The sequence below is a fragment of the Netta rufina genome (genome assembly GCF_964035555.1).
Source record: "Netta rufina genome assembly, chromosome: 27".
NCBI classification, from domain to species: domain Eukaryota; kingdom Metazoa; phylum Chordata; class Aves; order Anseriformes; family Anatidae; genus Netta; species Netta rufina.
The window spans coordinates 769,972-785,277 of record NC_140151.1 but is presented as its reverse complement, the minus strand read 5'-3'; the positions used below and the strand labels follow the sequence as shown (position 1 = coordinate 785,277).

Below are 15,306 nucleotides of genomic sequence, written 5' to 3'. Positions count from 1 at the left end.
TACCTGATGTTAATATTCAACATGTGTCATATTAGTAATCAAAAAATATGCATTTTTCCAGAAGGTGATAGATGCAGTTCATCCAGAATTTGGGACCTTAGCCAGAACTTCTATTTCAATTGAAGTACATTGAGGCTAGGGGAGGAGAGATGGTACTTCTCCTGACTGTGGCCCACACTGTTTATTTTAAAAAGTTTGTGTGTGAGAGATGGTTTGGGAAACTGTCTTCGTATTTCTTCCTTTGGTACTAAGTTGCACATCTGCATTGGTACGAACTATTTTATGGTTTAAAGCCACATTCAGCAAGACTCAGAATAACTTAAGTTACATAGGGGATAATTTATTTATTTATTTATTTATTTTATGGGGAAAATATGAAATAGCCACTTCAAGAATAAACACATGGAGCTAGATTTCTCTCTGTGTAAAATTCTGAGAAATTTACACCAGGATTATTAGTACATACAGCCTTAGTCTGAAGTATTTTTATAGCATTGTCAAGTATTGCATAGATTTAAGTCAAAAGGTTCAGGATTTGTTGTGCTGCAGATATAAGCTATGTATTTTTGGAGTGTTTCTAAGGCCTATCCATGCTTTTTCAGGTCTGGTGGATCCTTTGTTATAAGTAGGGTCATATCCTTCATTTTCTCTTCACAATTCACATAATGCTGTACATACATTTTAGATTTGCAGTGAATCTATGGAGAAATTCTGCCAGTGAAGTTGTGAAGCAGGACCTACTACAGGACAGCACAGAAACCCATAACATAGCAATAAAGCAGCAGACAAACCAGTGTCTCTAGTAGGTCAGTAACAAAGGTAGTTTGAATAGCGGATGAACCTGGTGAGAGCAATATTTGTGTCAACATATGTTGCGCATATTTCAGTTGGTCATGGAGTGGGTTAGGAATTCTTTCTCGTCTAGTAAATATGTGTCCACTGTTGCAAGGTGTTCAGCTTCCTAATGAAAGAATCACCATGTAATCATTAAGGTTGGAAGAGACCTCCAAGATCATCTGGTCCAACCATCACACTACCACCAATGTCACCCACTAAACCATGTCCCTAAGCACCAGGTCCAACCTTTCCTTGAACACTCCCAGGGATGGTAATGCCATCACCTCCCTGGGCAACCTGTTTCAATGCCTGACTGCTCGCTGAGAAGAAATGTCTCCTCATTTTCAACCTGAACCTCCTCTGGTTCAACTTGAGGCCATTCCCTCTAGTCCTATCTGCAAAAGGAGCTTGACTCCCCAGCTCCCCACACCTTCCTTTCAGGTAGTTGTAAAAAGCAATAAGGTCTCCCCTGAGCCTCCTCATCCCCAGACTAAACAATTCCCGTTCACTCAGTCTCTCTGCATAGGGCTTGTGTTTCAGGCCCTTCACCAGCTTTGTAGCCCTTCTCTAGACACGCTCCAGGGTTTCCACACATTGGAGCTTCCACACCCTGGAAGATGTGGAAGTGGGTTCGTGTGCAAGCACAACTGAGGAAAGATCAGAGTTTTAAGTCAGCCCTCCTCCACCTTCACAATGGTCAAAGGGAAAATAGAGGGCTAAGCAGCTTGATTCCCAGTTACTGCCCTACGCGACCAAGTCATAGGAACTGCGTTGTTTCATCAGGTTATTACCGTAATGCCTTTGCTGCTGAACAAAAGCAGAGATGGCTGCATGTGCTGGCTGCTCACGTTTAACATTTCTTATATTGGTGACCTCCTTCTGTTTGTTTTGCCAGGTTCTACCAGAAGGGTCAAAATCTCTCACTGTCCTGTTTTCCGTACACTAACGCTTTTGGTTTCTCTCTAGTCTTTGTAAGGAAATCTTATTGTATTGACTTCTTCAGCGTCAAGATAAAGTGAGCATTTTTTCCTAAGGAGGAATTTTGCTACCATTTTGTATCCCCAGGCTTTTATTTTTTTCCAAACAGAACCTGACGGTGGCAGTTGCACGTAGATGGTGTAACCGGGATGCCCAGCTGTACGAACAAGCCTCTCCCTGCCGGCAGTCACGCCCCTCGCTGGACCTTCTCGGGCCGCGGCTCCGGCTCCGGCTGCCACGTCCCGGGGGGCAGCGCCCCGCCTGCGGGCGGCGGCGGCGGCTCCGGCTCCGGCTCCGGTCGCCACGTCCCGGGGGCCGGGCCGGGCTCTGGGCGGGGCGGGCGCGGGGCCCAATGGCGGGGCGGGCGGCGGGCCTGCGCCCTGGGCTCCCGCGGCGGTGGCGAGGGGGGGGCCGGGCCGGGCGGGGCGGCTTCGGCTGGCAGAGGCAGCGCGGCCGGCGGCGGGGGAGCAGCATGTGCGGTAAGGGCGGCCGGCGGCGGCGGGGAGAGCCGGGGCAGCCGGCCCCGCCTGCAGCCCCCGAGCCGTGCACCGGGAAGGGGCCCCGGCCCCGTGACGGCAAAGCGTCGCTGCGCCGCGCGGGCCTCCGGGGGAGGCGGCTCTCGGCCGGTTAGCCCGAAGGGACGTGTTTTTTTTTTTTTTTTTTTTTTTTTTTTTTTTTTTTTTTTTTTTCGCGGAATCACCGCCCGGTGCCGGCGGGGCGCACAAAGGGCCGGCGGCAGCGCGGAGCCCGCCGTGCCCAGCCCCTGTCAGCGGGCGCGCGGCACGGGGAGAGGCGGCGGCTCCCGGTGGCAGCGCTCGGAGCCTGCTTCTGGCCGCGCCGCGGTAACCGCTGCCGTCTGCAGGTGGGAAGGACGGCGCCTCGCCGTTTTTCTTGAGTCGTTGCAACTTCTGACGAGGGGGCTGTGGCGCTGGGCTCGGCCAGGCGGGTCAGCCGGCCGAGGCGGGGGTGAGGAGCGTCCATGGCGGGGGGCACGCCGGCTCCCCTCGGCCCACTCGTGCCAAACGCGCCCCTCTGATGGGCGAGAGCAGGAGCCAGGAGGGCTGGGGGCTTTCCGGGGGCCTCCTGACGCTCGTCTTTGCCTGTCCAGTAGAGTTGTTCCACCTTAACTTTTGGACGTAGAAACAACATTTGTCCATCCTCTTCCTCTCCCCTTTTTATCACGTTGGCTTCGCATTCTTCCACGAAAAGGGTCTTCTTTCAATGTTTCCGTCGTGGCTTTTTTCCCCTCTATTTTTACATGTAAGTTTAGAATTGTTGCTTTGAGCAAGATTTTGTTTTATATGTTTGATATGCAAGTTGCCATTTCTTTCATTGATTCTGTGAGCTTGAGCTGGGGTGAAATGCAATCACCTTCAAACTGTCAAGTCTGTGGGCTTGAAAAGACACTCAGAAATTCATACTTCAGCTTACATTTAACGCTATGTTAATTTGTGTTAGAAGTACAAAGTAGAGCAAAGCTAAGAATAGAAGGGATAATTATTATTATAAATAGTTGGCTGCGAGAATAGGCATAGTTTTTGTGCCTTGTGCTTGCCTTTTTGAGGTCCAACCTTCAAAACATGTACTGCTAACGTTCTGGTCTTCATCTTCGTAACTGTGATAAGCACTGAAAAATCTGTGGGTAGTTATTCAGTTGCACTCAAGATCTAACGTATTTCCCTTTATAACATCTTCCCCTTTTGATATAAGCAAGGTTGTTCTTAGATATTGAGCTGTATTATGAAACAGTCAGAAGAGTAACAAGGATTATTGACTATGTTGTTGAGTTTGGTTCTGGGAGACAGAGATATACTGTGCAGTGAAAAATGAGAAGAGAGCATTGACCGAGTATGTTTCTCTGAAGACTTATGGAATAAGAAAAAGTCTCAGAAGTCGAAGAGGAGCTCAATGCAGGAAGCGTGTGAAGATAGCTAAGGTTTTTGCAGGGAACGGGAGAAGAACTGTTTGGGGTCTGAGGGTGCTGCCACATGAGCTCTTGTGGATGGGAGCTCAGCCCCGCAGGCAGAGATGAAAGGGTGCAGTCTCTGCTGCTGCCATTTGCAGCTCAGCTGGTGAGTACAAGATGAAGTTGACTGTGGTCTGGGCTCACGTTGTGAAATGTTAATTGTGGTGGTGGCTTGGGCTTTTGAACGGCAGCAGTACCCTCCAGCAAAGGAATAAGGCAATCAAATGGAGGCGATGCCTTCTCCATCTTGTAAATATAAACAGACAGAATGGCTGGGAGCTCCTCTGACTGTATACTGGCATCCTGATCTCTTAGCTGAAGTGACAAGAAGTCCTCATCTTGAGGTAGAGGCCTCCTCCTGATTCCTTTTGCAGGTTGGCTGTAGGAACCCTCGGCAATGTTTATGGTATATAGCTGTGTCAGGATACACCCTACTTTATCTTACAGTGCTGTCCACAGGATGTACAGTCCACATTCAGATTTTTATCAGATTTGACTCAGATAGAAAGTTAGTTACTGAGCTTAAAAGGAGAAAGTGAGAATGCTGCTATTGTTATCCTAGTTGTCCCTATGAGGGCTCAAGACTGGGGATACCAACACAATGTTTTCAGTGCACTGATGAACAACCTGATGTTCAGGTTTAGTGACTGTCACCTCATGAAGTCCTGTGAACTGATGTGCTTGTACCACTTGACAGGTAAGTATCCTCAAAGTTTGCTTCTTTGGTGTCTAAAATAAGCAACAGGTTTGGTGTGTAGACGTGCTATTCGCTGTTTTTGACAGTGTTGCAAGAGGATAGATTTTGTTCTTAGTATGTTTTACTTGTTTAAAGACTTAATGAGGTATAAATTGATTGTGCTTTGGTCTGAATGCGCTAAACCAGTTAAATGGCATCTTTGAAATAGTTTGGAAAACAGGTTTTTCAAGGTAGCCAGGCCTGATGGACTGTTCTGTAAATAAGTAAACCTATCCTCTGCCATGACTGCTTTAAAACAAACAACAAAAAGGGATTTAAGAATTTGGGTCCAGTGTTGTGATTACTGGAGATAAGAATGGGCTTAAGAAAGACTTGAGTTCCAAGCTTTAGGGTTGCATGCACGTCAGTGAGAATTGCCCTCCCACACTCCACAATACTGTTTGTACGCCTAGGTCCATGTCTTGCTGTGAAGCACAGAGCGGTGGCTCTTGCCCAGCATGTCTCCTTAGGGTTGGTGCTCTGGTTGTTCGCGCTAGGTGGGAGAAATCCCTCTTTTCTTATTTGAAGAAAGAGGTGTGTGCGCAGGTGGCAAAAGTATCCAGTGGACAAATACAGTTCTTCATCCAGTGGATTTTTTTTCTGCTTTGCTTTTTTTCCAGCACAGGCTTGGTGAATTGAACATAGAGCCTCCCATATACAGCTAGCAAACATGGTAACATAGTCTGCTTGTTTCTGACAAGTTGTGTGGAGTTAGCATTTTTCCCCCATGCGGCAGCTGGCACGGCGTTCCCCTCGCCGACACACCGGGCAGCAAATAACAGGAGCCTGCTCCAGCGGGCTTTGAGCATCGTCTTAGGGAACACAGAAAGTGAGAGGGCCAAAAGCCATGTGGTTCTGGTATTCTGTTCTGTGCTGCTTGTGTATCTGTGTTAGTAGTTGTTAGGGCTTTGTTTTTCCCCTACTATAATTTGAAGAAAGATTGTTTTTTTTCCTTCCCTTCTCCCAGTCTGTCACGCACATTATGCATGTGATATTTAGCAACCTGCATCTAATTTGTTGAAGACCAGAGGCCTGATAATCATCACCAGGGCAAAGGATTCTTCAGAGTTGCCAAGTGGTTGTACTGATAATATCATCTATTGAAATTATTTTAACAGTATTCAGTACGGTATAAAGATATTTGTAAATCTGACAGTAAATCTAGCCTGAAGGCTTTTCTGCTCTCCTAAGGGATTGAGAAAAGGATTAGGAGAAGCTACTCCTGAGTAACTTCATGTATTCAAGATGCGGGAGAAGGTAATTTATTCTTACCTGGAAGTGGTGATTCATTTCATTTTCCTGTGTGCTTACCATGAAATAAAGGAACATGAAAACCAGAAAGTTCACAAGAAAATAATGTTCTCAGGAAGAGTTGTTTAGTGACTGTCAACAATAGAAATAATGAGTTTGAGAAAAACTGTCAACTGTTTTTAGGGAAATCATAGAATAGTTTGGTTTGGAAGGGATCGTCTAGTTCCAATCCCCCACCCAGTCTCACCTTCAATCTTTATGTAGCTGTCACTGAGAATGCTTAATTTTAGTGTTTGATTATTAAAAATTGGATCTTAGAGAGAGATGAATTCCACAAGCACCTGAATACCTACCTGTTCTGCTGGGGTAAGATGTTAAAGCACATCCATAAGAGACAATGTTTTATGTTCAAAACTATGTTGTTAAACGTATTTCACTTGAGAAGTACACATGGGACTTCTCGCTATGGCAGGTCTTATTGTGAACAAGTCTTTTCAGTCCCTATGTGTGAAGTCCCATGTCAAGTTACTAGTTGAAATGTTTTATTCTGTTGTAAAGCGTGACTGCTCTTCTAATCCTGAAGTATATTAATGTCAAGACTTGAGGTATATTAGTGTATTCCAGACAAAGCTGTTGTGTTTTTTGAGCCTATCAGTTACACATTTCTGTAGGATGTTTGCTGCTAGTCTTCTTCTAGCTGGGAATCCACAATTACATGTATATACAGTTCTAGGCTAGAATGAAGTTCACAGGGGGGCTTGGGAGGTTCACATGACATGTATTTCTCCTTAAATAATGGCAACTCAAGGCTTGTCAAAGTAGTGCAATTAAATGTCATTCATATTGCCTGATTTTCTGTAACACTTCCTCCTTCTGGCTTGTTCCAGAGCCCGAGTTAGAGTGCAGGTGTGACATTGTCACTGAAAAGTAGTTATGTTGATATGGGGCTAAATACGGAAGTTGAGCTGGAAGTGAAACTCCCATTTTCGGGTCTGCTAGAGACCTGAAATTATGGTGGGCTGATTTCAGAAGGTTCTGCTTGGGTTTCCCAAATTTGTCATGTTCAGCACCTGGGATGTAGGCTGGCAAGGGGGCGAGGCTGATGGTGGGACCATGATGGAAATTTGCTGGATTTGCACTGCACTGCAATTTCATCAAAACCAGCATGTTTCTATTGGCTGCTGTAACTTAAATGAATTGTCACTTCGACAGAAAAATTGGCACTTTGTGACAGAGTGCTCCGCATGAAAGCCTTCAAGCAGCTATAAAGATCTGTGCAGTTCTTATCTTTTCATCTTTTGAGTCATGTGTTGATTTGAATATAAGCATGAAGAGGGAGAGAGCAAAGATTTAATAAGGCATTATGATTTGGAGGAAAACATCCCTGTATTGCATGGCAAGGAATGTCTTTTATTGTCTATAAAGCACAAGGTAGGGTTGCTCTGTGCCGTCCTGCATCTGCCACGTCCCACCTTGGAGCAGGCTGCATTTTGTAGCTGGATAAAGTCATCTTTGTTCAGCTTGCATGTAAAAAGAGGTTCTTTTCTGAGTGGCCAGCGCTTTGCGTCATGCTGGGACATCAGCATCACCGGAGCGCCCTTTGGCTCACACAGATGTGATCAACAGCTTGGGGTGCAACTCAGGAGCAAAACCTTGTCTGCAGAACACCTCTTGCTGGCTGCCAAGAAAAGTGGATGATTTTCAAGAGTACTCTTAAACCAGTGGAGCATAGCAAGCATTTAATGCCTTGGGTCTTTTTTCTCATCTGTCAAAGGCAGTGGAATTGTGTTTAAAAATTGAAGTGATTTCAAGATCTGATGGCTCATATTCCTGAATAATCCAATATTAAGGGTAGAGCCAGTAAAAATGCTGCTCTTAAAATGTAGATTTTTTAAGCTTTCTCCAGCTAGTTAGGAGGACTGAGGATTATCTCATTGTGGGATGTTTGAGAAGGTGAAAATGAAATGCATTTGAAAATATTTCCGGTATATGAAACTGTTATTTGTGCATAATTCATCATGTCATAAATGGGTGATAAGCCTTCAAATGTTTCGTTTTAACTTGCTGATTAGTCAGTCTTGCATTTATTTTCACTTGCCTTATTGTCCATTTTTTTACATAAGTAATGTACCATTTTAGGTATTATTCTGTTTATTGTAGTGTTGTTTTTTTTTTTTAATGTTTTCTATGAGTTTTAAACCCACTTATCTTACTTGCCTTCTCATTTGTAAAATGTGTTGCTCACTGGTGAATTCTTAGAACTTTATTTTTGTAGTAGTGTACCCATTATCACTCCAGCTATTTTCATGTCAAGATCTAAAAAATAAGCTGAATCAAAACAGCATCTCCCAATGTTTGCATGGTCTTTTTTGAAAAACGTTTGCATGTTTTACAGCATTAATGCTGTATTTATAGTTGGTCTTTGTTTTCTGATAAGATCACTTTTTCCTTTTTTTGTGGCGTTCTTAGTCTTAAATTCAGACTTTCTTCGTAGTCCTTACTAATAATCTGAATACAATTGTGCTGTAATTAATAGATTTTTCAATACCTGAGACAAATGCCAAGTTGGCTCCTTTCTAGATAGATGTTTTGTTTGTTTACAGTACAAGCACAAATAAGCAGTGCTGTTTTTCAGTCTCATTTCAGATGACCCATTCCTGCCTGGAGGAAATAGATTTATTCTCTGTGGCCATTCAGTACAGGGCAGTTTGGTGTACGCTGCTAGCAGTTGTGACCTGTGACAAGGACCCAAGTCCATTTAATTTTCTTTTTCAGTTCAGGTGTGACTGAACTGGTTAAAATGAGCAGAGATAATAACATTTCAAGTCACCGACCGATTTGGATTCAGATTTAACAAAGGTGTCCAAAGGCAGCCATTGGTAGAGGGAAATGGTTTTGGTTTAAAGGCACTTTTTTTTTTGGTTCAGGATAACTTGGAACCTGCCAGAAGCAAGATGGAGGCTAAAATGATCAACTCACATTCACAAAAATGTTTTATGAAAGGAAAGCAGTTTTCTGTGTAATAATCATGCCCCTCTATTGAGTTAGACTTTTTTGTGTGTGTGTGTGTGGCAGATTTCTGAACCCAAAGAACAATGGTTTCCATAAAGCTAGCCATTTTCAGTTTATAAAGCAGAATCGTGTCTGCCTTTTCCTTTTTCTGTTTCGTTTATGTTTTGTTTTTTTTTTCCTGAACCTTCCTCTGTGCAGCCTCAGGTGAAAACCACAGAGCATTTGTCTTGCGCATGCAGTAGTCAGTAAGGACTGAGGTCATGCAGAGCTCTGTAGTACATCTTGTGGGCAGGGAGAGGGATCGTGGCTTGGTGATCCAGCTTGGGAGCCACACGCCATGGTTCTGACTCGGGCTGGTCTTCTGCCCAGTGCTGGCTGGGGTTCACCAGCAATCCCTGGGCACTGTGAGCTCAGAATGATGTTTGAACTTGAGAACAAAGTGTTCCTGCCTCAAAACTAGCAGCAAACCAAAAAGCGGATTTTGTTTTCCTGGCCTTGCAGGGGCACCAAGGGTCTGTATGGAAAGTGCCATGGGACATGGTCTCCAGTGGGGCTGTGAGGAGGTCTCTTGTGTTTCTTTGGTGTCCCCTCACCCCTGGGGCTGCACCTATCAGTTACAGATGTGTTGATCAGGTACCGAGGAGGTGTGCTCTGAGCTTTCCGTAGGGCTGGTGCCATTGGAGTGACCATGTTGGGCACCCCGCTGTGCTCCAGTAGAAAACACTTGCAAGCACAACGCAGTGTCATCGCCTGAAAACAAGCCGAGCTTTCTGTGGCTGTGTGCATGATATTTTGTTGGCACAGAGGAGGACTCTGTCCTTGTCGGCTGTTTGTCAGAGAGGCTTGGGGCTGCTGACGGGCAGCCAGGTTGGATGCAAGATGGCTGGGCAGCTGCTGTGACCACTGAAGTTAAGCTTGCTGTCCTGTTCCCCTACCCTTCCCTGTCCTTCTCTTTTCTTCTCCCTTCTTGGGTAGGCCTACATATATCGTGCCTTCTGCACATGGTTTCTCCTCACAATTTCCAGCGGTTCCTTTACCAGGCAGCCTGTCCCGTGTCTGCCTGTGAGTCACAGCAGACCGCCCTGCTGCTCCCTCAGTGAGGCTGCTGTGCCTCTCATCCTGCTGCTGTCCGCAGGGCTTCAGGGGCGGCCTCGCCGTCACCACATCTGAGCACCTCAGCACTAGTCATCACCCCCCGTTCACTGGACAGAGCACGTCCCACTTTGACAGGACTTGTGGTGGTGGGAGCAGGGAGCTGCAGCAGGAGAGCAGCACTTGGAGGGCGCCTGGAGAGCTGCTGGTGGGCTCCAAGAGCGCAGGGAGCTGCCCGGAGGTGACATCTGGAAGACTCAGGGATTTGGGTGGGAGTGGGACCATTGGCTTGTGCTTCCAGGGTACGTATAACAAGGGAGAGGAGTCAGCTCTGAAACTGTTTAGTTAATTGGGAAAAGTGTATGCAGCTTTCATATTTCCATAATTGCACATGCTGGTTGTAATTGCTCCTTCTGAGGTAGCTTTACTTACGGTAGGTGGTATGGGTGTAAAGGGGTATGTCAGGCATCGCTGGGTCCTGATATGCTTTTTTAAATTTGTCTTGGGGGTCTCTTTGGGACGTTTCAGGCAAATACAGACAGATGGGCTTTTCCAGCCACTGCCTACTAATAAAGCAGTCTGCTTTGTACTCTCCATAAGACCTGGAAGTCACTTACAGGACTTTAGGTGTCCGGGATAGAGCTGAAATGTGCAGTCCATCAGCCTGGGTGACAGCTCTTTGGAAGCAGTTCACTTGTGAACAGGGAGGTTGCTGTTTGTCTGAAGAATATAGTTTTTAGAGACAGAGTGAACTAAGTATCTCAATTTGGAAAACTTTTTTTTTTTTTTTCACAAGGGTGGAGAATGAAGGTTTGTAGGATGAGAGCAGAGGAAGTTTTTGAAATACAGCAGGGGTTCTTAACTGCTGGTTAATAAACCAGCAACATAAATATATAAATATATAATTATTAGTATTATTATATAAATAGCTAAAAACTCAACAGTTTTATTACGAATTATGAGGTTTGTGGAGGAGGGCCTCACTCTGTCTGTGTCATTACTAGAACCAACATTCAAGTTGAACTTCAAGAGGTGGCAGCAGCAGGTCAGTGTGCTTTGTTGGGTTGGGCTGCTGGGAGCAATGGGAGAGAAATTGCAGTTTTTATAAGCCTGGTCCTAATAGTCTTACAAGTGGTTATTGGAAAAGGCTTTGGCTTTTAGGGGAAATGAGAGTAGGAGCAAAAGAAACCAAGTAAAAAGCTTTTTTTATCTTTGTCTTAATCTGAGTAAACAGTTTAAGAAAGAGGAATGGTAGAATGTGCATCTCTTTTCTTTTTTTTTTTCTAGTAGAAAGGAGGAAAATAAGTGAGATGTGGCACACTCCTCTTATGGCAACGCTGCAGGGAGATGAAACTTCTCAAGCTGGTTGGGAGAGGTGTTCTCAGAGTGGGTGGGTGGTTGAAGCTCATGGCAAACCTATCCTGAGACCTGAAGCCAAGCCCTTGTAAAAGGGAGAAGGAACCAGGGAGGATCAGAACTGCAGGCAGCCATGATACAAGTACTCTGCTAAGGCTTAAAAAAGGCCTTCTAAATTTTTCAGTGCTTTGCTATGTGGTGTTTGGCACAACACATCAACCGAATAGCCCATGTTTCTCCTTACAAAATAAATTAAGACATTAGAAAGCTTTGAATTACTTAGTTTAATTCTAAATCATGAAGAGTTTAAGAACAAAATTTTTCAAACATTCTTTAAAGTAAAGTATTTGTGTAAGCATAAAGATCCCTGGTTCAGGAGCCATCCTGGGAGTAGTCTTCCATGCAAAAGTCTGGGAGCTATGAGGCAGGCTATATGGCTGCACTGTCAGGAAGAAGTCAAAGATTTGGGATGCCTTTAAGAAGGGCTTTTTGTGTGGGTGGCTGAGTGGCTGAACTCTGTTCTCCTCAAGAGTGTTTTTATAATGTTTCTCTAATTACAATCCTTGTGTTACCAGTCACGTACATATGTAGCTGTTTGTGTAAAACCTCCTGTGCTTTTATTCCATGCAGATGTTTTTCTCCCTTAAAACGTTGAACTGGGGAGAATGACAGTTTTCCAGTACAGATACTTCTAGCAAGGAGTAAATGTCTTCTCATGTTCTTGCCCCATGATGGCACCAAAGGGAATCTTTCTGAAATAGAGCCATAGTTGGTATTAGAGATCTAGGAATTTGTGTGTCCCCATCACCACAATGTGTTTGTGTGCCAGCTGCTTAAAAATAGAAGCAATGATTTATCTGCCTTTGCAACCCACAGGAAAAAATAGCTCAATTAGTATGAGGGTGTTGGTTTGCATGAATTAAATGAGTTTTTCTTAGTGAGTCTGTGGGAGGAACTTAGTAAGAGAAAGATATTCAAGAAAGAATAACTAGTGAAGATGCTTCTTAAGCATGCAAAGTCCAGTTTTAGTGAACCTTAAATTCTTCATCTGGAGTCATGAGTTTCCTGTCCACTGTGTTGTCTCCTGGCAGCTCATTCTGTCGTCCAGGTCCAGCTCACCTGGGGAGTCTCTCCCATCGCACCCAGGCTTGTCCTGTGTGTTTTCAGCCTCCTGAGGAGGATGTTACAACCTGATCCAGGAACTAGGTGATCTTTAGGGTCCCTTCCAACCCGAGCCTTTCAGTGGTTTTTGTGGTTAGTTTTGGTCCGAAATGTCAGTGACATCTCCACTGGACCTCAGCTGTGAATCCCGCAGGGATTCTCAATGTGAAAGATCAATCAATGGGATTTTTAATGGGGTGTGTGTACCACATAGATAGCACCTACAGTTCTCTCTGCTGTGACTTTATTGTAAATTATGCTCTTTTTTTTTCCCCATACAGGCATCTTTGCTTACCTGAACTACCATGTTCCCCGGACAAGACGGGAGATCCTGGAGACCCTTATTAAAGGGCTCCAGCGGCTGGAGTACAGAGGCTACGATTCTGCAGGTAGCTCTCTTCAAGCATCTGTGGCTCTTGGATTTTGGCTAAACGATTCTTGTGGTACATGAATGTGGTTTATGAATGTTTTCTACCGGCTTCTGCTTTTGAAGCAAGCTGAAACACAAATTGGATGTCTGTGATCATGTGGTTAGAGGTTTGGATTAACTTTCAACATACAGACTTCCATAAATGTTCTTGATGCCCATTATTGAGGATTTGAAAATACCTAAAAGAAGACAAAGCAAAAATTTACTTCTAATATCCTGGGTTTGTTGTCTTTATTTGGAGTGTCAGCTGGGGAGAGGAAGGACATCATAAAGGAAAAAAAAAAAAAAAAAAAGCAGTACGTGTTTACATAAAATATTGTAACGTGCATTCTGCATTTCAGTCTTTCTTCATATTCTGTGGTGATGCTTAGGTGTGGGAATCGATGGCGGAAATGACAAAGACTGGGAAGCTAATGCGTGCAAAATCCATCTTATCAAACAGAAAGGGAAAGTGAAGGCTCTGGATGAAGAGGTGCACAGTATGTATTACCTTTTCATTCTTTGCTTGCTCTCCTTCTTTGAAATGTCCTCTCATTTCATGTGCATTTTGAATGTTATCTGTTTTACCCAGAAACACTATGTCCAAATAATTTCTGTATAGAATGCCAGAGATGTAGACACTCATGCATGTGATGGAAAGTGATCCTAGGGATGTTGTCATGATGTTGCAAGAAAAACAAGTAAGCAAGAAACAAAAAAAGCAAGAAAAAGGAATTGCATCCTATTAATGTAAAATAGACCTGAAATATGTTTTAAAAAGACTGAAAAAACAAACCTTCCTTAAACTGGGGAAATGGAAACTACTTGGACATAATTATCAGAGACCTAGAGCTTGGCCAAAAAATCAAAAATCTGCTAATAAATTCACTACTCGAATTTTAAATTTCCGTATGTATTATTTGTACCTACTGAAGCTGTCGATCTCTGTAGCCGTGGACTAAGTGAATGGCTACAAGTAAGCACAGATCATAGAATCATAGAATCATAGAATATCCTGAGTTGGAAGGGACCCTTAAGGATCATCAAGTCCAACTCTTGACACCGCACAGGTCTACCCAAAAGTTCAGACCATGTGCCTAAGTGCACAGTCCAATCTCTTCGTGTATAACTGCCAAATTGATGAGAAAGCACAGAATGAGGTGTTGTGTGTTTCTGCCTCCTTATATTCCCTTTGATTTAAATGTTGGTTTTGTTAAATATGTGCAGCTCACAAAGAAACACAAAATTGTTTGGGTAGAGTACAGACAAGCTGTGTGTGGATGGGAAGATGCTTTTCTAGGGAGGTGAAATTACTGTAGTTTGCATATAAGAGCTGCTGTTAACCTAAGAGTGTTATAAACTTAAGTTGTGCTGTTATTCGAGTTAACTTGGAGAAATCATATAAAGCAAGCTGTTTGCATAACTTAAAATTAGCAAGGGTTTAAAAAAAAGTTGACCTCATGGCAGAGTGCTGTTTATCCAAAATAAGGTGGGTAGATCTAATCATAGCGTAGAGAAAACCAGGAACAGAAAAACCTAGACAAGATGATCCATGCATTACAGAAATATAAGGTATGCAAAGTATTTCTGAAGAAATGTGTGTCTGCTCAAGAAAACTGCTGGATATACATAGTTTAAAGTGGTTGTGGAGACATTTTGAGAACAGAAGGACACTTTTTTTCCAAAGAAATACTAATGGTATGCTTTCTAGTGACAAGAGGTAGTGATGAATATTTTAGCCATAGTGGTATGTAGCCATGAAACAAGCTGGTTTAGTCACAGTTTGATGCCAGGGAGATGACAGGATGGCAAGCTGCACCCAAGAGAGGAAAAATCAGGGTGGATTCTTTCTTAAAAGTTTTATTTTGGTTGGGTGAGGAATGCAGGAAGGTTGCTTGTGTGCATTCACATTTGGAATCCTCTTGCAGGGACAGCCAGGGTGCTGTGGGAAGGAAAGGCTCAGGGCAGTGGGGTGAGGGATGTCCTCCCTCCTGCTTGTTTAGGCTTCCTGAGTGGGAATGAAGCTGTGTATTTTAGCTGTAAACATCCTTAAGCATAGGTGAATCTGAAATTTTAGTGCTTTGGAGCAGGGGGTTGTTGCTGTGGTAGCTTCATGCACTCAGTGTTCTGTTAGGTTTGTTGATGGTGGGTCCAGGAGGTGGGATGAGATTCTTGTGTTGTCTTTGGGGTAGAGACAGCCCTCCATATTAAACTTCTCCCACTTCTGCCTGCAGAACAACAGTACATGGATCTTGACGTCGAGTTTGATGTACACCTTGGAATTGCGCATACCCGTTGGGCTACCCATGGTGAGCCCAGTCCTGTCAACAGCCACCCACAGCGCTCGGATAAAAACAATGGTAGGAATGTTTGCTAGAGAAAACGTGTGGTCCTGAGCAAGTCTTGGAGTATATGGAAATATGTGTGGCTTTCTGGGACACCTGGTGTGTTGCAGGAAGTGGTGGTTGGACTCAGGACAGGTGGCTTATTGCAAGTTGTGATGCTGAG

At 44.1% G+C, this 15,306-nt stretch overlaps 1 protein-coding gene across 3 annotated transcripts in view; it reads left to right on the top strand.

The window, feature by feature from the left end:
- The first annotated feature begins 2,236 nt into the window (after window positions 1–2,236).
- GFPT1 (glutamine--fructose-6-phosphate transaminase 1) overlaps window positions 2,237–15,306 on the top strand; it is a 43,509-nt gene continuing 30,439 nt past the window's right edge. For all 3 annotated transcript variants that reach the window (XM_084302173.1, XM_084302174.1, XM_084302172.1), the window contains exons 1-4: window positions 2,237–2,294; window positions 12,671–12,778; window positions 13,191–13,298; window positions 15,033–15,158. In XM_084302173.1, the coding sequence (XP_084158299.1) occupies window positions 2,288–2,294; window positions 12,671–12,778; window positions 13,191–13,298; window positions 15,033–15,158 (349 nt within the window). In that variant the 5' untranslated portion in view covers window positions 2,237–2,287. The remainder of the gene's footprint in view (window positions 2,295–12,670; window positions 12,779–13,190; window positions 13,299–15,032; window positions 15,159–15,306) is intronic.